Source organism: Diadema antillarum, unplaced genomic scaffold (genome assembly GCF_040938485.1).
Source record: "Diadema antillarum isolate AM-2024a unplaced genomic scaffold, OU_Dant_1.0 scf00000036, whole genome shotgun sequence".
NCBI lineage: Eukaryota > Metazoa > Echinodermata > Echinoidea > Diadematoida > Diadematidae > Diadema > Diadema antillarum.
The window spans coordinates 4922501-4945124 of NW_027270925.1; the positions used below are offsets into that span (position 1 = coordinate 4922501).

The 22624-nt window shown below is 39.0% G+C and overlaps 2 protein-coding genes across 2 annotated transcripts; both read right to left on the reverse strand.

The window, feature by feature from the left end:
- Positions 1-884: 884 nt before the first annotated feature.
- LOC139708391 (uncharacterized) lies at positions 885-9427 on the reverse strand. The gene is made up of 5 exons (XM_071620347.1): positions 9352-9427; positions 6789-6965; positions 4651-4875; positions 2396-2530; positions 885-1687 (listed from the first exon to the last, which is right to left on the reverse strand). Exons 1-5 carry the CDS (start codon positions 9425-9427, stop codon positions 885-887), a joined length of 1416 nt encoding a protein of 471 aa, XP_071476448.1.
- Positions 9428-15939: 6512 nt separating this feature from the next.
- Positions 15940-21956, reverse strand: LOC139708402 (low-density lipoprotein receptor class A domain-containing protein 2-like). Its single transcript, XM_071620359.1, has 5 exons — positions 21938-21956; positions 20782-20980; positions 18129-18340; positions 17506-17637; positions 15940-16229 (listed from the first exon to the last, which is right to left on the reverse strand). The coding sequence occupies exons 1-5, from the start codon at positions 21954-21956 to the stop codon at positions 15940-15942; spliced, it is 852 nt and encodes a 283-aa protein (XP_071476460.1).
- Positions 21957-22624: the final 668 nt, after the last annotated feature.

Sequence of the window (22624 nt, forward strand, 5' to 3'; positions counted from 1 at the left end):
ATTGTAAATTCTATTTTTCCTAGATGACAGAATGTTTGCATGAATAAATATATACACTGTTTGGAAATGTATTGCTGTGCAATTTGAGTTGATTTGATTGTGATATTTGCAAAGTTGTATTTACTGAATCGCTACCTGAGCTTATGGAAAATAGATAAATGTAATCATTTTTCTACTGTTTATCTCCATCAGTCGAAAGATATACACAGAAACATCATGCTGATCAACACAATTGCCTTCTCTTTTCATCCATAAGATTTATGTATAATATACATAATATGATGATTCAAATCACGTAAGCTTGGAATGTATTGATAAATAACATCACTCTACATATTTTCTGTATTATGCATATAAAAATTATTGACAACATAGACAGATACCCCTAGAAAGCAAGATTTCGTCATCATGTCACAATTCCACACCTCTCATCCCTAGATCGTCACGCTTAAAGGCCACTGCACACAATACCTCGGTAGCACGACTGACCGACTTTGGATCCGAAATAAAATACAGTAGCGTCAGAATAAATATGCTTGTTTATTTCAGATCCAAAGTCGGTCGGTCGTGCGACCGAAAGTCGTAAAATGTGTGGTGGCCCTTAAAATACTGCTTTAACGTAACTATTGTTATTGTAAACCGGACACGCTGTGCATCAAGGTGACGAGATCAGCAGTGTTTTTGAGTCAATTATTCAAGGAGCAGCAGTAGCCATACCACATTATTATGTATATAAACATGGCCAAGAGGGTGAATAACATACTGAATGAAAAAAAAAAATATCCATCCAAATCAACAAACACTTAAACATTATCGGCTTTCAGTGTTTCAAAAGGGAGAAAGAGATAAAGTTCATTGGAAAGTTAATTGTTGGCAGGATGCCTTCATCTTGCTTCCCGGGCATGGCCGCCATCCCAGTCCACCTGGTAGTCGTACACCCGACGTTGTGTTTTCGGCACCTCGCCCAGCGTCGGGGGTGTTAAGGTGGATGGTGGCGGTACGATGGTGTCTTCGTGGTAAATACCCCAAGAAGGTGGCTTGGTCTCGGCGTGCGGTAGGATGACGTCTTCTTTGAACAGCTGGGGCCGGTGATCGTACTTGGGGACCATGACGCCCTCCCGATAGAGAACAGGCCGGATGGTATCGGGCGGAAGGATCAGACCCTCTCGCTGGAGCTTCGGCCGCTCTCCTTTGTCCGATGGAAGCATCAGCCCCTCTCGATGTAGTGTCGGACGCTCTCCGGCATCGGGAGGTAGTATCAGACCTTCCTTATAGAGACCCGGATGGGCGAACGGTGCCAAACTCGACGTCGAGCCCGCTAGCTCTCTCTTTCGTTGCCCTCGACGACTCCTTGCACCGCAACAACCGCAGCAGAGACATCCATCATCCCCATCGACATCATTGTCGTCGTCGTCAGCGTCCTCCTGTGTGGAAGGTTCGCCATCTTTGTTCCGCCCACGAGCACGGTTGCCCGATTGTTTGCTGTAATGGAGCGAGCGACAGCAGCACTTCGCCCTCAAGTCCCGGCAGCATCCGTGCCAGAGATTCCGGCAGCACCCCAATCTCCAGATCAGGTATCCCGGTCTCCATAACAACCAGTACAGGAACAGTGCGAGGAGGATGGCACCCAGTATAGCCATAATTACCCACAGTGGGAGGTACGACTGCGCCACGGTCTGATCAGTGTCTGAAATTAACAGAGACAATGACGGCGCTGATAGCAGTAGTCTATTATCAAATACATTGTAATTACGTTTTTTGTATAGTGCTCATGATAATTAAATGTACGATACCAGTACTACTTTTACTCATATTGATGATGACAATAATGAGTGGTAAAGGAAAAAGAGTGGTGATGATAATAATAATGATAACAACAACAACAACAACAACAACAACAACAACAACAACAACAACAACAACAACAATAATAATTATGAAACACGTACGGCGAAAAGGTGTTCATAGACGACTTGCAACATAAATAATTTGTAGCAGTTCTTGATGCTTAATAGTGGTTGATTTGTTCGAGCTATTCAGTCCAGTATTAAGACAGAAGGATTAGGTCTTTCAACCAATTTCTTATTGGTTAAAGGAAATATCTTATGCTTCATGAATACGATACAAGACACAATGCCTTCTGTTCTGTCTATTTGAAAAGAGATACAACTGAAAAGTGACAATGAGTAGATACCAATAAATAATCATTGTCTGCAGATTTTTTTTTCCCCAGAAAGTTTTAACTTGTAAGTGAACAACATTGACTGCTCATCAGTCTTTGATAATGTAACGTAATCTGTGTGTACCGTTTTGTGTTACTATATAATATGCATAATTATAGTGCTTTACATTGTATTGTATATATTTTCTTTCCACCTAAAATCAAAAGACCGACCTGGACAATAAGCAGGAGCATCGATGAACTGATCTGAATTGTCACCACAGTTATTAGCCGTATCACATCGCACGGATCGGGGGACACATCGTCCGTTGTTGCATCTTAATTCCGTCACCTCGTCATCGCACACACCTGCAAGATGATGAATTATAATGATGATAAAAGTGATCTACTACTACTACTATACTACTACTACTACCACCAACGCCGCCACTACTACTACTATTACTACTACTGCTATTACTACTACTACTACTACTACTACTACTACTACCACCACCACCACTACTTCTACAGCTACTACCATCATGGCAGCTGCTTCTGCTACTATATACTAATAATGATAATAGTGATAATGATGATAGTCAGTATCACTATTATTTCGATGACAATGATCACGGCAGTCTCCTCATCATGATAATAACGATGACGATGATTAATGATAACGATGATAATATCTCAGTTTAACCAGAACAGCCTCCTCAGTGTTCACACTGTTCTGATAACGGTCATTTAAGATATGGGATTAATATCAGAACATTTGTTCAACAAAATCCGAATTCTGTCAGACATTTTGTTTTATAATAACTTGGCTTTCAGAAATCATAACAACGAATGACATCAGCTCGTGTCTCTCGTGTACTCGTGTTTCCGCAACAGACGCAAACAATTTATCTGCCACAGGTTAAAATTTGAGAAGAATGACTGGTGCAACTGTGTACCGAATATGCTCTACTTTGTATCATACTCTTTGTCTGTCAGACTTACAATGATGTACGTGCGCTTTTCATGCCCGCGTTGGCAATTTATATCGTCTGCAACTTTGCTAGCATAAATAGAGGAAGTCATAAAGGATTAAACCTCCTCAGCAAAATGTCGGATGTATCAATGATAAACGCAAGCATGTCATAAGCAGACAGTCATTAATGAGTGATAATCATGAACTCTTGAGTGACACTTGTTTGGGAAGGATAGCTGCCTGTTGCACGACTATGACTTGATAAAAAAAGTCCATGAACCACGGATAAAGGCTATGTGGCACAAGAACAAGAATAAATAGTCGAATATAGAATGCATGACTGTCATAATTACTTTTGAAATTTTATATCAGAACGTTGAAGCCGAAGAGTAAAATCACTATACGAAAGATTTAAATCTCGGCCCTATATAATTCATATTTCAACATTTTCCCCAACTTCCGAGATTCTGTTATTCATAGATGACATAGAGAAGCGACAAAGAAGTAAAATGACGATGCCATCTTTAAAATGCGTTTTTGAACTGGGCGTTTTCCAAAGCATTTTATGCCGACATTGGAGTTACAGACAAAAATACTAATACCGTTATGACCGTATTGGCCGTATATACCAAGGATGGCCTCTTTAGTCATAAAACTACTCATCCAAAGAGCCCCACAACTATTATTACCCACAAATGGTTACGTGAGTCAAAAGGGACATGATGGGTTGAATATCTCATCCACAGGACTCGATTCAATGATCGCTTGTTTAAGGGTCAGGAGACCTCGTGACTACTATGTCACAGCATTCCCGCTCAGATGGGTCCACAATTTGTTCCTTCGGGGTCCCCCCGGGGCACCCCAGGTTCCACTTGCTAGAAACTGCAGTCACCAATATGCTTTAGTATCCATGGGCTAACTTGGGTCTATACTGTACTTCTGACTTTAGAGAAGAAGAGGTTTTGGGGCTCCCAAGTTGGATATGATGGCCATTGGGACAAGTATGATAATCCTTGTGATTGTAGAATACCTGTCAAATTTAGTGAAAATTTGACCATGCGTTTTCAAGAAGATAATGAAAATTGGCCATAAATTTGCACTTGACCGCCCCCTTAAAAAAAAAGTCTTCGATGAACCAGTATGAAACTACGGAGTCACAAATGGTCCTACTTACTCATAATGATAATGCTATCTATGGGGGGGGGGGGGGGGGGGGCATGGTGCCCATTCGTACAAGTTGAGATCCTGTTATCCTAGGGATGCTACCTGCCAAGTTTGGTGAAAATCTGTCGTGTGGTTTACAAGAAGAAGCTGAAATTGTCCAAAAAGTTAACGAACGGCGGACCACGCTCGACGGACCATGACTGATAGCAAAAGCTCTCTTGCGCCTTTGACTCAGGTATAGAAGGTAAAAAGATAACCTAAGCCTATATTCCCCCTCCTACACACACACACACACACACACACACACACACACACACACACACTCACATACTGAATCACGGGCTCGTACCATTATCGAAGGATGAATACAGCAACGTAAATTGTGCCGTCGCCGAGTCGTTGAGGAGAAAATACAGAGTAAGAAACTGGCCGCTGGACTCGAAGCTGGACGGGACGTCGGAGCCACAGTACCGACCGATCAAGTCGTCGCTCTCGAGATCGTCCCCGTCCCAGATAATGAGCGACGACCGACGACACCCTTGTCCGTCAGGTAGGGCGGGGTTGTTCTCGTCATCTGTTTGAATAAGAATATCGATGAATAGGTTTGAGTTATCAAAAAGCTGTAGGTACTTATTCTAGGCATGCGGACGAATTGAGGGATTTCAGTTGTCTTCCCACCTCCTGGATTCTGACTTGTCAAAGGGGTCCTCTTTAAAAGTTAGAACCGAGATTATCACTTTACATGGATATGTTGTTTTCTTCCCCTTCAACGTGACCATATCCTTCCTCTTCTCTTTAGTTGGGCCGTTTTGTATTCTCTTTATACCCGACTTCATGAGCACGTGAGCAATTTGGTGATTATCAACGTCGCTATAATTTTGTGTTTTAAAGGCAGGCTAGTTTCAGTAGTATTGATATACGTCGCTGAATTTTTGTAACGCGCAAATCTCTTGTACCGGCCACGCTGTAGTATATACGTGACCACTTCAGGAAGCACTAAAATGTTTATGAAGAAGCTACCATGGGACGGACCGAAGGCTACAAGTTCCTTCCGAAGAACTATGCAATGATGACAGAGTGTCTTGCCTATAGGGCCACAGCCGCTGCAGGCAGGGGATCGAACCAGGGACCTCACGACTTAGAGTCCGAACATTTATCCACTGAGCCACCTCGTGTGAAAATGATGGTCGGGACCTTTTATGCTCGGTTCCCCTTTGTCAATCTGACTACAGAATGATTGAGTCAGAAAGGATACCTCAGTGACCAAGACTAGGGGATCGGGCAGAAAGAGTGACATGCCGTATTTCAGGGCAATTAATACCATTCCCGAGCGGCTCGAATTAAAGTCATGCACTAACCTTTCTCTTCGGAGCATCGACTTACAAACTAAGCCGCAGGAAAGATTGAGCCTTCCGCAAGACAACCTCAGGAAGCTGTCTTCAAACTATCTTGTTTCAATTGCCGGTCAACATAAATTAGCCGCATTTTTTGTATCTATATTCATCGACATGGACCGCAGCAGAATCTTGCATGAACAAGATTTCCTGTTTATTTTTTTTTTGGGGGGGGGGGTGGTGGAGGGAGTCACATTAAACTTTGGACATATTAACCCTATATTCTACAAAAGGAGCGAATTGCCAATCATGGGAGCTGCATAGACGAAAACATAAAGTTTTAGATACTTTTTTTTTAGCTATTAGCCTCCGTGAGTGAGATCGCATCTTTTTGTAAGATTTTGATCTGTACTGAGATAGACCAATATAAAAAGAAAGCAGTCACATGATAAAGTAGTGACAAATTCACAACGTCTCAACTCCTTTTTAATGTCGTTGGTATTATTCATCACTCCTTGCCCTCCAGGAAAGCATATCAAATAATATAAAAGAATTTGATTTTAGTAGATATCGAGTGCTGTTATATTTATTTAACTGTTATTGTCCGCTTATGCAAGATGGTATACATATGTTTTGTAAGGGTCTCTTTTTGATGTTGGTGCGTCAAGGAGAAATTTTGGCTTGGTAGAACTAAAATGTACTAATCGATTTTCTTCGCGTAAATATCAGCGTATCATTTCTCCTTTTCTCAGTTACTGGTGAAACAAAATCATGTAAAACCTATATTTTGAGTCAACATGGTAAATGCAGCTCCAATGATTTTCTCGATTAACACTTTGATAACGGAGGCATTGGAAAAAGAAAAAAATGGTGAAATGGACGTGTGTTGCCCAAGTTGCAAGCCAAAATCCCTACTGGACATAATCAAAGAATGTTATCACCCAAAATTTGAAAGTATATGTACTGAAATTGATCATAGGAGGCTACGTCCTGTCAAAGAATACACCTGACTCTGATAATGTGACGTTTGAGGGCTGTGGCAGGTCAAAAATCTTGGAGAAGGAAAAGCGGTCGAGTGGCATGGCCTACATTTTTTGACATCGTGATGGGGCCCCGCGAATCGCGGACGAGGCGGGCCTTCCAAAGGACATACCCTCGATCATGAACGGCTCCACGAAGTCGACGGCGAGTTGCTGGTTCGATTTGAGAGCCTGGACAACGATGAGACAGTCGACCGGCCCGGTGATGTTGGCAGATTCGTCGGCCGACGTCGTGACGAAACTGGCGTCCTCCTTCTGGAGACTGGTGTCGCAGAAGTCCGCGAAGACGACTGCTCACAGAACCCGACATCGATATCATTAGTTATTGTTATTTCTTTAATTGATTTTTTTTTAAATTCTCATCAGCAACACAAAACGCATTATTTATTAGCTATTTATGAGAAAATTATATAGAAATATAAAATAGAACAAAACAAACGAAATACAATATTAGAAATTTAATCATAGACTGCTTGTAGTATGAATTACGGAAATGGAGAGGTCTACTAAAAAGCTTGGCTTGTAAGCTATGGAACCATCCTGAGAGAATAAAACTTTATTAACGGACTAAGAAAGCAACATGTTAATCACGACGAAAATGATCATTATATGGCCATTATGAATGCGATCCTTATGAATACCTTGTGAAACTAACATCACGATTGTATCATTATCGGCGTAGAAGATACTTTGGAGAAATGAAGGATCTTTTTCTCCTTTATTCTGCTGGTCCAGTTTAGGAAAGTCATGTGAACCTAACTATACCATTGATAAATAACCTCTTTGTGAACGTAACTTAAGCTTATACATGCAATGTATCTTGAGTGTTGTGAGTCTTTTTATTGTTGTACGTATAGAATATTGATATGTCTTGGGTTGTAAGAAAAGTGTAAGCAGTTAACTTTGTTGCTTTATCATGTTTGTCGTGTAGATTCTAACTATACTCCTCTTTCCACACATTCTCGCTTCCTGAGATGGAGCTTTTGATGACTAATTAAAAGTAAATGATATGATATAAACATTGAAAAAAATAGAAACTAAATCTCTTAATGAATGAATGAATGAATGACTGATTGAATATTGGTATCGGTCATAATACGTTCATACAAATCTAGAAATCCGATTCTCATTATAGTATCACCATGATCACAGTAAGGACAACATAATATACTTAAGTGGATCGAAGAACTATTGTTTACCAAGAATACAAAGACTCAAGGGTCTTACGGGGCACAGGGCACGTGATGTTTACGGAGAAATCAAATAAATGTACAGATGTGATGTCTCCTTCCTTTTGCGTTGATTTCTTTCTCTCCTTCTGCTTGTTCTCATTGCTATTCTAGCATTATGATTTATCATTAGTATTAGTATTGTTATCATTTCTCCTCCTCCTCCTCCTCCTCTTCTTATTCTCACTATTGTTCTTCCTATTATCATCATCATTATCATCATCATTCATATCATGTTTTCATCTTCTCCAGAAAATGTAACATTAATATATTCCTATATGGTATATTTCACATAGATTTTATGAAACTGGTAATGGATACTTTAACAGAGACCGTGCTTAAATTGGGGATTGTGTTGAAATTTGATTGAAGAATAACATAGATATTCATGTATTCATTTTCTTGTATTCATTTGACGATTCTGATCACACGGTTTTTGTTGTCCTTTCTAAAACAACAACTTAATGATCGGATTATCCATCTGTCAACGTTCTCTTACAAAAAAAAAACAACAACAACAGATCAATCTTCTAATAATATTGCGTTTCCTTCATAGCACGTTAGTGGAAAAAATATATTTTAGGGGGTTGTTTATTTTGTTAGTGCAGTAAGTGTTTGGTAATATGGCGATATTGTTTGTATCTTTAAACGAAATCCCATTAATCATGTTAATCACCAAAAAAAAATGATATTGCGCACTCCGCGTAGATTCACATCAACGTTTAAATGCGATTTCCCCCTATCTATATCTTGTTACTTTGTTTATTCTATATTCGAAGCAATATATCAGCGTTACTACAGGCAACTAGGACGAAATATCATTCCTTCGTCGCTTAGTGCAGACAGACCGGAAGGAGGATATTAGCTGAAGTCAAGATAATAATGTCCCATTAATTTATGACTGAGCAAACGTCAGTACTGCATGTAATTGCACGCAGAAAAAATATCAGATTAAAGCAAGTTTTACCTCGTGTTTTTGCTTGTAACTGCAGATAGCGTCTTTTTAAATAAATAAATAAATAAATTATATACATATATATATATGTGTGTATATATATATACAGTGTATATATATCATCAATAATGATAGTAAGGATAATGATGATAACAATAATACTACATTAAAATAGAAAAAAGTAAAATAAACAGGTACTCATGAACTCGAAGATTAAAGTATGAAGGTAAGATAGAGAAATGGGAAATAATCCATGCTATTGCGACATTAACCATGAGATAACGTTATAAAAGATCCAAACAATGCTTAAGATTGTCGAAAGAAGGATCATGAAAATATTGCTCATTTTTGTGATTATCTATTATCATGTCTCCCACGATATTCTCAAACATCTGCACGTGATGCACCATATTTCTGTATGAAGTAGGTTAAGAGTGTAACGACGTTAAAACATCGACATAAATAATGTTGACCTGTATTTTGTCTACTTACTCGTTCCTGTGCTGCCGCTTGCTGGTTTGTCGACAAAACCCAACAGCAGAACTGCTATGTAGACCAATTCATTCATTCTCAGGCTCTTACGCAGTCTTATCTAGCATGCAAGCATTCATCAAGAGCAAAATTAGAACATAATTATTATGGTCTCCTACTTGAATGATGAAGAATTGATTTTTGTCGGTCGTTTCTTATCATGCGCCCCTATGTTCTGCATCATCCCAGAGATATCATGATTAGCGCCTGTTTCCCCCAATACCACACCAGTCTTCCATCAGCTGGATTGGAGTCCAGAATCCACCACTGTGCTCAATATTGGTCCTTGTTCGAAACCCTTGGGGACGTGCAGTAAATGCTTGAATCAGATCATCACGTCAAAATGGCTGCGTTGAGCTTTGCTTGAACCTTAATTCGGACAGCCTGCATGCGTCCCTAAGTTAACTCTCAGACACCTTTGCAAAGATGAGACTCATTACGCGTGTGTGGTGTGTGAGTGTATTGAAGCAGCTGTAACCACAGTACCGAGCGTCCATGTTGCTCTACTATAGCTAAAGCAGCTGAAAAAAAAAGGGGAGAAAAAAAAGACATATGCTTTCATACGATCACGGACGCATATTTGATCGCAATTAAAAGCCAAACACGCTCCCCGCTCGCCTTGACGGCTCATTCCACGGTGGACCATGGTCGGTTGCCATGGAAACCCGGAACGCTCAGATATCAGATTCACAGAGGCAAGAGCGAAGCATCACCGTCATGATCGCAAACAACTTGCGTGCACCAAGATTATTGTATATTGCATAATCCATGTACAAATACATACTAATATATATATATATATATATATATATACAATACTCTCTCTCCCTCCCTCTCTCTCTCTCTCTCTCTCTCTCTATTACACACACACACACACACATACACGTATATTATATAAAGAGAGAGATTTGTTTTTGTTGTTTTTTAGTGTTATGTTCAGAACCTTTTTGAGAATTAGTATGTGTTGCTTCTGATCGCGTACATGGCCTTTTTCTGTTTCATACAGTGAAATAATGTTTGTATCATGCAAATTGCACACAGTAAGTGGGAGGTTGAACTACATTCATCGCGATATGAAAGCGTCACCTTGTTGTAAGCCTCTGCCTGACAACGTCTATGAAAAACAACAGTGTAGTGTTCAACCACTCTTTGGTTTCCATAAACTCTTCACTTGCATTTCTGCGTGTCGCACCGATGCCTGCATGATTCAGATAGAATCACTTAAAGGGATGGTATAGTATTGGTGGAGATGAGAATTGGGCTATTAACATTTTGCGAGATATTAAGAAACCACTTATGAAGTAATACAGACTATATCATTCTAGAAGGAATTCAAAGTTTATTTGATGAAAATCGGTTTCGGAATGGCTAAGACATCCAAAAACAAAGTAAAACAAAGTGATTATGGTGGGTACCACTTTTTATTAGGATCGCTCTATGTTGGATATCCCAGCAATTTCAAAACCATGTTTTTATCAAATAAACGTTGAATTTCTCTTGGATTTATGTTCTTTCATATTTCATAAAAGGTTTCTCATTATATCACCTAAAAAATGTTAGAAACCTGAAGTTACGTCTCAATCAAAACTATACAATCCCTTTAACCACCGCTGCAACGAATTCAACCTGACAAACAGTGCTATTGTGATGTATACTCCGTAACCATAAAAATGACTGTTTTTCTCAAACAAATTTTGTATTTGTTTTTTTTTTTTCGTAAATGAAAGTCGATAATGGTTTCTGTAAACTGACTAAACTTCATAATCTCACATATATCCCTGAACTGCCTTTATCTTCACTATCCACTTAAAATGCAGTGAAGGCACAGTAAAATCATAATTATCATTGTAATGACAGTTTGTTGCTTTTTATAATTGAAATAGATATCTTATTAATTTTGTCGTTGATAACTGGTATGATATAGTTAGGAAAAAAAAGGTATAGTTAGGAAAAAAAGGTATAGTTAGGAAAAAAGAACCGTAAGATTTCATGTTGCTAAAATTGTTGAAATGAATGAAACAAAACGTAAAAACGCTCATCAGTATAATGTCGAATATCTTTAGCTTTTATTTACCACATGAATAATGATTTGAATTCATTTACCTATCAAAAGACAAGTCACATGTTAATCCATGCTTATGTCATTGTTGCAATATATAAAGGACATAATTAGGTAGGTAACTATACGCGATCAGATTTCATTAATGTGCGTTTAAATTGTAAGTGAACGAAATCGCAATGGAGAAGTGGTATCATGATTGTATCAGTGTTTGAACTAAAGCACATACACACTTACCCCTCGTCAGTTATACACTATAATATGACATAATTCATGATCATACCAGGTCTGTTTTTTTTTTTTTTTTTTTGGTCATTCTTCAATTAGCCTGTTTGGCTCTATATGAAAAAGTAGGTTGGTTCCTTTAGGACATGGTACAGATAATAATGATATTCAAGGCCTTCGAATTGATAAGAAATTCGCAATAGACAAGGGTGGCTAATATGCACAAGGTTTGTAATTATTAACGTACGCTGCAATTAAGGCCTACAGTATTACCGGGCAGTAGTCAGTATTATTATTCATACAGAGGATTTTTAGAGCCCAAATACAAGTGTTATTTTGTCGACGAACATCATAACCTCCGACCCACTTAGAAAGTTTGTTGAACTCGACCAATATTTTTTGCCGAGGCGACCAATATTTAAAATATTGGACGGCAAGAGGGGGATTCCCAAAAATTTTTAGAAACTGCACCGTGATTGGCTGAGATATATACGAGATGACCTGAAATATGAAGTAAAAACGTCTGTGATTGGTCAATCACGAATTAACTAAAATATAGTTTTTTTCTAAAATTCTGTGTTTATACAAACAGATTTCATATATCAATTAGTTGAAATTGTTTTGCATACAATTTTTCAAAATATCACTTTCATACCAGGAAATTAAATTTAGGTTCAATGAAAACAAGTTGCATTTTTTTTTTTTTTTGAAGGCGACGATTGATCAGCTCAGCGCTACTGCTAGATAGCCCGCGCGCGATATGCAAATACATGTAGCCGGCCACCGCCGCTTGCATTTGCATGCATGTTACGTTATGTGTAACTAAGTACAGTAGGCCACAGGACTACGAGTAATTCGATCTTTCACGATCTACGGTAGATGTGACGTGAATTGTGTCTCAGATCTCGGATACAAGAACATCTAATTCTGGTGTAAATTAGATAGATCTCGGCCTAACAGTAACATGACGGCTACCATGGATACATAGATCACTGTTTTATCAGGGAATGAAGTAGATTAACTTGCACTGAAGAGTGTACCATACCCCATGTCAGGATCAAGTACAGTAGCTAAGTAGGAGACCATACAGAACTCGAAAACAGAAAGGGTAAGTGAAAATATTCTTTGCTAAAATCCTCTGTAGGATAATAATGATAATATTGGATGTCCTATTTTCGATTAATACAAGGAAATATTGGACTCGCTAAGCAAAATATTGGACTCGTCTTCGACTCGTCCAATATTTGCGCATAGCTCGACCAATATTTCCTTGTATTAATCTCAAGGCCATGCAATATTATATAATTATCGGGCAGTAGTCAGAAAACAATTAGTTGTGGGCATTTGCCCAGCAAATTCTACATAATGCGAGTTTCAGCCATATTGGAAAACTTCATTGAGAGAGGAGGTGGGAGAAGTATGTGAGCGAGAGAGGACGAAACAGGTGATTTATTGAGTTTTGATATCACTGTTAAATAACATGAAAGTACCTTGAATACAGTTGTATATCTTTATCCTTCTCGACTGTAACTTTGGCAACAAAAGAGATAGTAACAACAACTAACTCCTCGGTATAAGTTAGTCTTAAACACATTATAATTTGGATACTTTATTCGTTGTACTACATAGATGTATCAATACTAGTTTTCATTAATGCAGGTTTTTCTAACAGTTTTGCCTTCTTTTTTTTTGTTCACTCACCGGACGTCAATAGTAGGTAAGCAGTCATCTCATATATATCGCCGATTTGAAGAGAATTTTAAGTCCCGCATAGTACATGTCATACCAACTGAATTTTTAGACAGCATCTGTCGTTTGAATGCATCAATTAACATTAACGTCTTGGAGATTGGATGATCCTCGTCCTACAGCACTCTACCTCACTCTTCCAGCTCAACTTGAACACGATGCCATTGCTCCTTTACTTACATTTTCTTGCAGTGTACTGCGTACTTCCTGTTGAAATGCTAGATATCTGAACAACAATGAGAGTCTGTATGTATTTTATGCGCCCGATAGTAATAATGATAAGAACTAAATTATGTGTAGTACTGAGTGTGTCGATATTTCTACAACAGTTTGCTGTCTTTATAAACCCTAAAGACTTTCGGTAGAGGGTCATCTCTGCTATAGAAGCCAGTTTGGAGTTAGCTCATGGGCACATTGGACATGTTGGAACGAATGATTTCTCTTTTTTCTCAGTCGGTTGGGGGCACTTCACTCGTTTTCAGAGTGACATGATGCATAAGCTTTACGTAACAATTTATGGGATTCATCAATCCTGTTCAAACAAAGAATGAACTTGTGTAGACCAGATGACCAGAATGATCCGTCAGTTAACACCTGGGAAAGCATCCATTTCATTATTTTGCATTGAATGTATAAACAATCTCTTTCTATTGATATTGCCAAATACCACTTTTGCTGTAAGGTGGATGTGCTGGCAAGCAGCGTTTACAAGGATTATATACATGAATAATCATTACAGATGCCTATTTCAGTGAATTTAAAAACCAACATGCCTGTTGGTACGAATTACCTCTTTTCTGATCATGCGCAAAGTGGCCTCCAAACTGGCTTATAGGCTTGTCTCATGCTGGACAAGCGCTAAACTCTTACCCGTACATCTATCGAAATTTTCATCGCTCAAAAACCAATCAAATCAAACCAGAAAGCCGAACATTAATTGGGTCATTCTGCCTGACAAGGGAAATAATAAACAATGTCGGACACAAAAGCCTTGTTTATTGAAACCAGGAAACAAAACAAGTATATAGTGACACAAACCACTCGAATGGTGATGAAGTTGCATCAGACTTTCCAACTTCATTGTCTGTGTCACATTGTTGCTATTTTCTGTTCACTCACAAACACTTCTAAATCGGAAGACAGCTATAAACAGTATATCTGTCTTAAAGGCATAGTTTACCATTTGCAGATGAAACCCAGCATCAATGCTTCAAAATAGTTCTAAAATGTGAATTAGGGATATAAACAACTAATGTAAAAGTTCGAACCAGTATAATCGATGTTAAGTATTGTTAAATATACAAAATGTGAACAATAGTTATAATACAAATGATTCCAGACTATGATAATCAATCTCCATATATTTTAGGCTTTATTGCAAAAAATCTGTATGGTAGGATGTTTTGTGATACAACTGACTGACACATATGCATCAAAAGTGATCCTGAACATTTTTTTTTCAGTCACTGCTCCCAAAGGTAAATAAGACCTTTAACATGTTTAATAAGATGGAATAGACAGCCCTACCCTCCCCTTCCTCTATCTCTCTCCCTTTCTATCTGTCTGTCTGACCGCCTTACTTCACTGCAAAAAGTCCGGTGTTAAATATGAAACACCGAGCTGGTGTTAAATTTTCGATGCTCATTGGTGGTGTTAGATCAACATCACCTCAGGGTGTCACTTCAAAATATAAAATTGCTTTTTGAAAAGTTTTTTAGTTACAGTTTTCCTTGTTGATTTTGAACTTCAACAAGACGATCAAGAATTTTTCCGATAAAGTACTTTTTCACCAAAATATCACCAGTTGGTGTGGTCTCCTATCGCCTATTGAAGCTGGGCGGGTATACCATTGTCATTGTTGAATTAACACCTGCAGTCAAACACCAGTGTCAAAAAAAAAATCACCAGTTGCAGTGCCAAATTAACACCATGAAGTGCCAGGTGAACACTTTTCAACACCTACACAACATAATTTCTACACCTGTGGGTGTGGTCCTCTATTGACACTTGATTGGGGTTAGATTTAACACCCGTGGTGTTAAATCTGATACTGATGTTTTTACAGCGTTCTCTCTCCTTTCCCGCAGTGATATCGTTGGTATACGTTCATGGAAACTATATTAATTATTCGCGATTCCATTCATTTTAATATTCAACAGAACTCAAAACAAAGAAATTACATTGATGATAGTACACATTGTCAACACAAGTGACAATTGACAATTGTTTATATCCATATAGGATTGCAGGTCAATCTTGTTGCACGTGAAAAATGGAGGCAGACCCACTGAAAAGCAGAGTTTTGTGAATTGCTGACCCATCTAAGAAAATCTATGGAAGAAAATTTTAAGCGTAAAATGGAACGCAAAAGTAGGGCATCGACAATACAAATACAACAGTGCTTAAACAGTCAATACAACAGACATAAAAGTGAAACAGGGCAACAACAATGTCCACAAGCTGAAGAAAGTGATTCTGAGATATAAACTCTCCAGTTATCCATGAAATTTGTCCACTTATTCCAATTTGATTTCTCGCTGACTACCACCACCATGACTACGTCTGAGATCTGACACTGAATTCGACTTCGAGGCGCGGTCGCAAGTGCAAATCCGTCGACACAGCCCACGGGATCGCAGCGGGCATAACCAGCCGCAGTCCCCGCAACTCCGGTGTCGGAGACAACCACAGAGCCACACCAGGTAACCCGGCCGCCAGCAGCACCAGTAGGTGAGAAAGAGGAGGGGCAGGGCGAGTACAGCGGCCACGTAGACCAAAGGTCGAAGGTCAGGGGTCGTGTATATCACTGCCGAGTAAAAAAAAAAGATGAAGAAAATAAAAGATGAAAAAAAAAATGTTATTCGTAAAGTTGGGGTTTCTTCATGCATGATCCATGTCTTTGAAGGCTGCTTTTCGTTCTAATTTTTAGTGTAGAACATCATTATCTTTATGATAATATCAATCAGATAAAACGGTCCCAAATGACAATTTGTTTCTTCTCATCTCTGTTTTCTTCTTATTGTCATTATGGCAATGATGCATACATCAAAATGATCCCCACATAGTTCCCTGCCTCCTCCTTTATCCTCTTCATACCATCTTATATTCCTATGATAAGATGCACCCCGTGTGAGAAGCATAGCAGGGTGGTCGAGAACTTGAAATTTTGAGCATGTTGCAAACTCTGAATGTGAGAGTATGTAAGACAGTGTATTGCGGAGATTGTGGTATGTGCGTGGAGGCATAATTATCATTAGCGGGAGCGCAATATTTTGCAACATAATCAATTCCCGTTGTGCTGCTTACCTGCGATGTTCAGTCTCGTGTTTTGCGCATAAATTTTAAAAGTCATTTGATATTTCTCAAGTTTTGCAAAAGTTCTTGACAATCATGTTCGATAACATTTCATTTTAAGCATGTTGCCAACTCTCGGGGATGTTCCATAGCATATGTTACTGGCTTTCAGAGGATGTTGGAACAAGTTTTATTCGAATATTTTGCAGCGACATGCTCAAACCCAACGTGGACGACCCTGGAAGTAAAACAGAGACATCTCTGTTCTGCGTAAAGTCAAGTGACGTCTTCCACGACGTTCTAGTCTTTCACTCTTTTCCTTGTTGTTCTCTTTATCCGTTAGTGTAAAATAACCATTTTATTCACTCACGTGTTCATTTTCTTCACCGATCTCTTTCTAAACTAGCTTTTTATTTGAAACTTCACATCGATATAAGTCCATGCCGCCACCTCTTCATGTTTTCAGTATATCACAGTGTCAAAATTTCTGTACAGATGCGTCTGTGTTGATCTGAATTTCTTCACCTTTTCTTATTATAGCTATGGTGTGGCGAAATGCATGTGTGGCTTAATTTACAGATAAAAGAACACTTTGTGATCTCGTCTTATCATCCTCAAAATCATATAAGGGAGATTTTCAACACTTGTTTAATTTTCAGCCTTGCATTCTTTGTCTGTCTGTCTGTCTGTCTGTCTGTCTGTCTGTCTGTATGTCAGTCTGTCTTTCTTTCCTGAATGCACAGACCTATTAATGACTTGAAAAATGATTGGTGGAGGCGCTGCTATACCTGGACAGTCGACGTCGGTTTGGTCGCTGTAGTCTTCATTGCCGCAGTTGCTGATTCCCTGGTTGTCGCACGTTACGGCGCTGTCGATACACCGACGTGTTGTAGTACATGTAAACGAGGAACAAGCTGTGTCTAGATGAGAAAGAAAAAAAACCACACACAACAACAACAAGGGTAGTGAGTCTAGGGAATATGTGTCAGAAGATGGTAGCTGAGACGCAGAACAGCGTTACAATGATACGCAGTATAATACGGTATACCGTATTTTACTTTATACTGAATATTGTTTTTGTGAATTTTGGCTCAACTAAAACAAATAAGATTCTTATTCTTTAGAAGTATCGTGTGATGGTACCCCATTAGAATCCCCCTTTTTTCAATAACAATGAACGCTGAAAATCATTGCTATCAATACTTTTGAGACTGCTGCTTTCATGCAAACATGGCAAAGATACATATTTCATTGTTTTCCTTAAACTTTCGATTTTTTTTTTCACTGACAACTCCGCAGTTCATTCATGCCCAACGCGTCAGTGGTTTGGTTTCACAATTAACAGCACTTGATATTACCACATTCATCATCATCAAAGCAAGGAGTGGATGGAGAATGATCACGTGACTACCATCGGAAAATGCCGTAAATACAGCTTGGAAGTCGACAACGCTCTGGGATCCCGACGCTTTGGTTTGCATCGTTAGGCTGCTCCCCGAAGACAGAATCAGCGCTGGTCTGTCCGTACCGCACAGCGTACTACCAAGTTGGCTAGACGATGTGCTGTCCCCATCGAAAAAAGTGACGCTGGCGTGTGTACAGGCAGTGTTATCCATACTATATCTGCGAAGAAAGTGAAGGTGTAGACTATAACTTCTATACACATGCATGAGGGCTCACACCTGTAAATAAAATGGAATGTCCCAGACCCCTTCGCAAATTCGTACCAAAGGTACCAAAATAAATGAAGAAAAAGAATTAATTAAAAATCATTAATGCAGTTTGGCGTGAAACTGAATAGCTGCAGATATTGAGTATGAATTCCTCTACAAACTGCATTTTGGTTTGAAGATGAAAGCTTTTCTCATGGAATTTGAAGGGACTATATTTCATTGGGTGCATGTACGGAAAATAGGTGACAAGAACTCGTAGTCTGGCTTTGCGGACCCTTAGACAGAGTTTGAGCCGAAGAACCTGCCTTATGGAAATTTGATGGATGACAGGGTATAGCTCACTTATCCAGGTTAGTGAAGATGAAACACCTCATTTCTCCCAGCTATTTTACAGAATTTTTTGAATTTTGAATTTTAACACACGTCTCTATGGGTAATTATTTACCCGTGTGAGCCCTATATATGGGTGCATGTGCGTGTATATTATTGTATGTGTAAGTTGAAGCATTTCACGACATGAACGAGTACGGATGGCGTTTCAATTGATGGCAATTAAGAGAACAACCGAGAAGTGTCCTTTTTGTTTCCGATATCGCTCCGAGGTAAATGCACGACTGACATTGAAACCCATGTGCCTTTCCGGAAGATGTACAAACATGATATATGTTTAGAAAAAAAAAATCATAAACGTAATAATTGAGGCGTTCCTCTGAGACACTTGTGTGCCAAGAGACCAAAAAGTGTCCGAGGGACATCTATTAGATAACTAATTTACATCTGAATATCGTACCATATCAGTCATGAGATAGTTGTCCGATTAACTAAAACTTCGGCTGATGTGTTACTTAATCGCGTTTCTCTTTACGTCAAACCTATCATTCCCTGAAGAGATTAAAATGACCTTTAACGTTTTCTGCACAACTCCCGGAATGAACTTGGTCGCACTGCTGAATCGAATTTATGTAACTACATAATCTGTTATATGACATTGGTGAGTCACATGAGTGAAGCTGCGTCCCGCCAAAGTGAAGAAGACAGGACAATCCTGACCAATCACGCGCTGCCATGGCATCGAGACAAACTTTCACATGTTTTTGCTTTGGAGTTTTTCTTTTTGTTTTTGTTTTGTTTTTTACCATACAGACACACATTATGGTCCGTCGGGATCCAGGGTAGGAATCTTGTGATCAACTCCGGGCTTCCACCCGTGACTACCGCCAAAAGAATCATCTTGCCCATGCCATAAACCAGAGATATCGTGTATATTCTTCGTGGCTACTTGACGATCATAAAATCTAACATGGTCCCCTGAAAGAAAATGAATAAATGAATAACTAAATAATTTGACTTGACTCCATCGGTGGATAAATTTGATGTAAATCGGTTTTAAAAGAGTAACTTCATCGGTTAGGAAGCAACGAAAGAAAACGTAGCCAGGAGGGGTACAAAAAGTTTGGCATTCTGTCACTCCTGTTTTTGTTGTTGTTGTTGTTGTTGTTTTCATTCTTTCACGCCTGAGTGGATGAATACGATGTCGATGACGTGTCTTGGCATGTATGCCTGTGATGTGGATGTGATGACTACCACGATGGATATTGAATTCAGACTGCTTTTTATTTCATTTCAAGTGCTGCCAGATAGTGATAAGCGCCTTTTTTCTCCCTTAACTTTATTCATTAAAGGTAAAAATAAAGTCAGTCACATTTCAATCAATTTGGCACAATGGTGAGGGGTTAATGAATAAGCAAATTAAGGGTTGAATCAGACCAGAATCGCAGCATCAAACCTTGTTCTACGTGACGTATACTCTTTCTTTCGCTAACACAGAAATGCCTCCGCAGCACGGCTCGGTTTCTTTATTTGATATCGGTAACCATTTTTTTTTTCTGTTGAGTTCATTTTCACGAAAAGAACTGGAAGAAGTTGTCTGATGTCTGCTTTACCAACCAAAATCATGTTTATATGCCTCATTGTCAAGATGAAATTATTAAGATGACAATGTTCGATCTATCAAACAAACGAAAAAAAAATGCATCATAAAAATAGTCAACATGCTTTATGCAGAACATAAGACAGTATATAAATGCATACTTTGTCGCTTTACAGAGATAGGGAGAGGTGATTAAATAGTAGGTTTTCTGTTTTCTTGTGTTCTTTCTGTCAGAGTGACACTGGTGTATCATCATGTCCCTGTATCTCATTCGCACTGTTCAAATTAATTGAAAAAAAAAAAGTATCAGGAGCAGAATCTTTCCACACATGCAGGTATAAAGTCAATTTTGATAATATCAGTGCATGTTATAGCTTGAAAGTTACAAGGAAATATAGCATATGCTTAAAAGCCTATAACCTGCTAAGTTATGTATAAGGACCTATACTCTGTCGTCTAACCTTCGACTGACATCGAACCACCGGAAGTCCACCATGACCCGAGTGTAGGGGTCAACAGCCTGCATAAGGTAGGTGCAATCGATGGTGACATTGTAGAGATCCAGGGCTAGCTGGTCGCTGTGAGATTCCAGGATCTTACTGTACTGATCGGTCCCTGCCTCCGTCACCAAGCAGGTGCCATCGTCAGATAAGAGGTAATCTGTAGACAAGAGGGAAAAAAGATGAAGCGATCATTAAAGTGCCGCTCTAAACCATGTTCAAATTGGTCATTATAAATAGGATGAAATTAGACACACATAATCGAGCAGAAGGTACCAGAAAGTACAGGTAGCTTTTCAAAGGTTTTTTTTTTTCAATGACACAATCTTATTAGTGGCAACCACATTGGCGCGGTTTGTTCACAAATACACGTAATTATGATGATAAGTCCATGTCCTTACAAACCTTCATAATGGTATATCAAATACAGCCGGAGGCTTCCCCTGATATATATTTCTATAGGTTTTTGCAACACTAAAAACCAAATTTTTATGAATTCATTTTAAAACACCCCTCCCCTCCCCCCCCCCCCCCCCAAAAAAAAGAAGAAGTGAAATCTGTGTGTAGACCTATATAGTCACGTGGGCAATAAATGACAATAGGCACAAGGCTTGTAATTTAGGGTAGGCAAGCCATTTTTGGAAAAATGGTATAGACTATAGGCCTTATCTCATTGTCTTAACTGCTCACTAAAAAACTCCTCTGCAACAAAAATTTCACCTTGCGCAAGTTTTCATTTCTCGAGAATTATAGAGAGAGCTGCTGTGGCTCAGACAGTACCATGGACTATATCAATCACGAGACTGTTGGTTCGAGTCCCGTGGTTGTAACGGTTGTACCCAGGTCAAGGCACTTTGTCCTCATTGCATGCATCATAATATGGTCATTTGGAGGTCATAGGGGACCGAGTGTCGTCGGTCCCATGTTATAAGCATTCTTTGCTTCCTATAAGCAGTCGGGTTAAACAAATCAATTCAAATGTAATCAGAATCAAGCGAGTTGATCAGTACCGATACGACTCATAGCCCTCCGTGATACCATATTAAATAGTGTCAGGAAAAAAAAGAGAACATTAAGGGGGAAAAAAAAGTTTGCCCCGTCTGCCTGTGGGTCCTACCTTGAACTTGATGCTTCATCTTGTCGGTAATTATTGTAAACCTATGTGCCGAGTGTAACTGTATTAAACATTTGTTATAAGACATCCACGGGTGGAGCTTTAAAAGCCCCTCACACTACAAATAAGTAAAGTCTTAGATGTTTCAACTACTTGGCAAACTTTGTGAATTATGTGAATTGAATATTAGAATTTTTATTGAATATCTTTGCCTTGAGACATTCTATGCGCCCTTGCAAGTGCTAATGAAGGAAATGCAATGTATGCTTTCATTCTCACAGCGGACTCCTTAGTGGTTGTGTAGCTGAAGTTACCGCTCATTCTCATTGCGACAGTAAAATATGTTTTGAGTACTCAGTATCAATAAGGATGCATGTAATATATATCTCGTGAAGTGTTCTCATGTGTATTACAGTTAATGACCTTATTCCCAACGGAAAGACGAATATTTAATTCCCTTTTCAATCTCAGTAGGTATCCTTATACCACATGCATAATGCAGTCTGAAACTGCTGGTGGGAAGTGAATAGTGTATAAGTGTAACAAAAGATATCGATAAGAACAAATCTTGAAAGCATCACCAACTGATTATACCTGTCAAAATATCCGGCTGGTTGTCAGTGTCCGGGACAGTTCCCCTCGTCAAACAAAAGTCCCCTCCTCTGGGCTGAACGAAAATTACGAAGACAC

Bases quoted from the DNA above. Each gene is read 5' to 3' on its own strand.
- LOC139708391 (XM_071620347.1), bottom strand. From the start codon at position 9,427: ATGAATGAATTGGTCTACATAGCAGTTCTGCTGTTGGGTTTTGTCGAC. The intron at 4,876-6,788 runs GTATGTCCTTTG...TTATTCAAACAG, and splicing joins GGAGCCGTTCATGATCGAGG to ATGACGAGAACAACCCCGCC. The intron at 2,531-4,650 runs GTACGAGCCCGT...ATCATCTTGCAG, and splicing joins GTATTCATCCTTCGATAATG to GTGTGTGCGATGACGAGGTG.
- LOC139708402 (XM_071620359.1), bottom strand. The intron at 18,341-20,781 runs GTTAGACGACAG...CTTTCTTCGCAG, and splicing joins TGGTTCGATGTCAGTCGAAG to ATATAGTATGGATAACACTG. The intron at 17,638-18,128 runs GTAGTCACGTGA...TTTCTCATCTAG, and splicing joins ATTTACGGCATTTTCCGATG to ACACAGCTTGTTCCTCGTTT.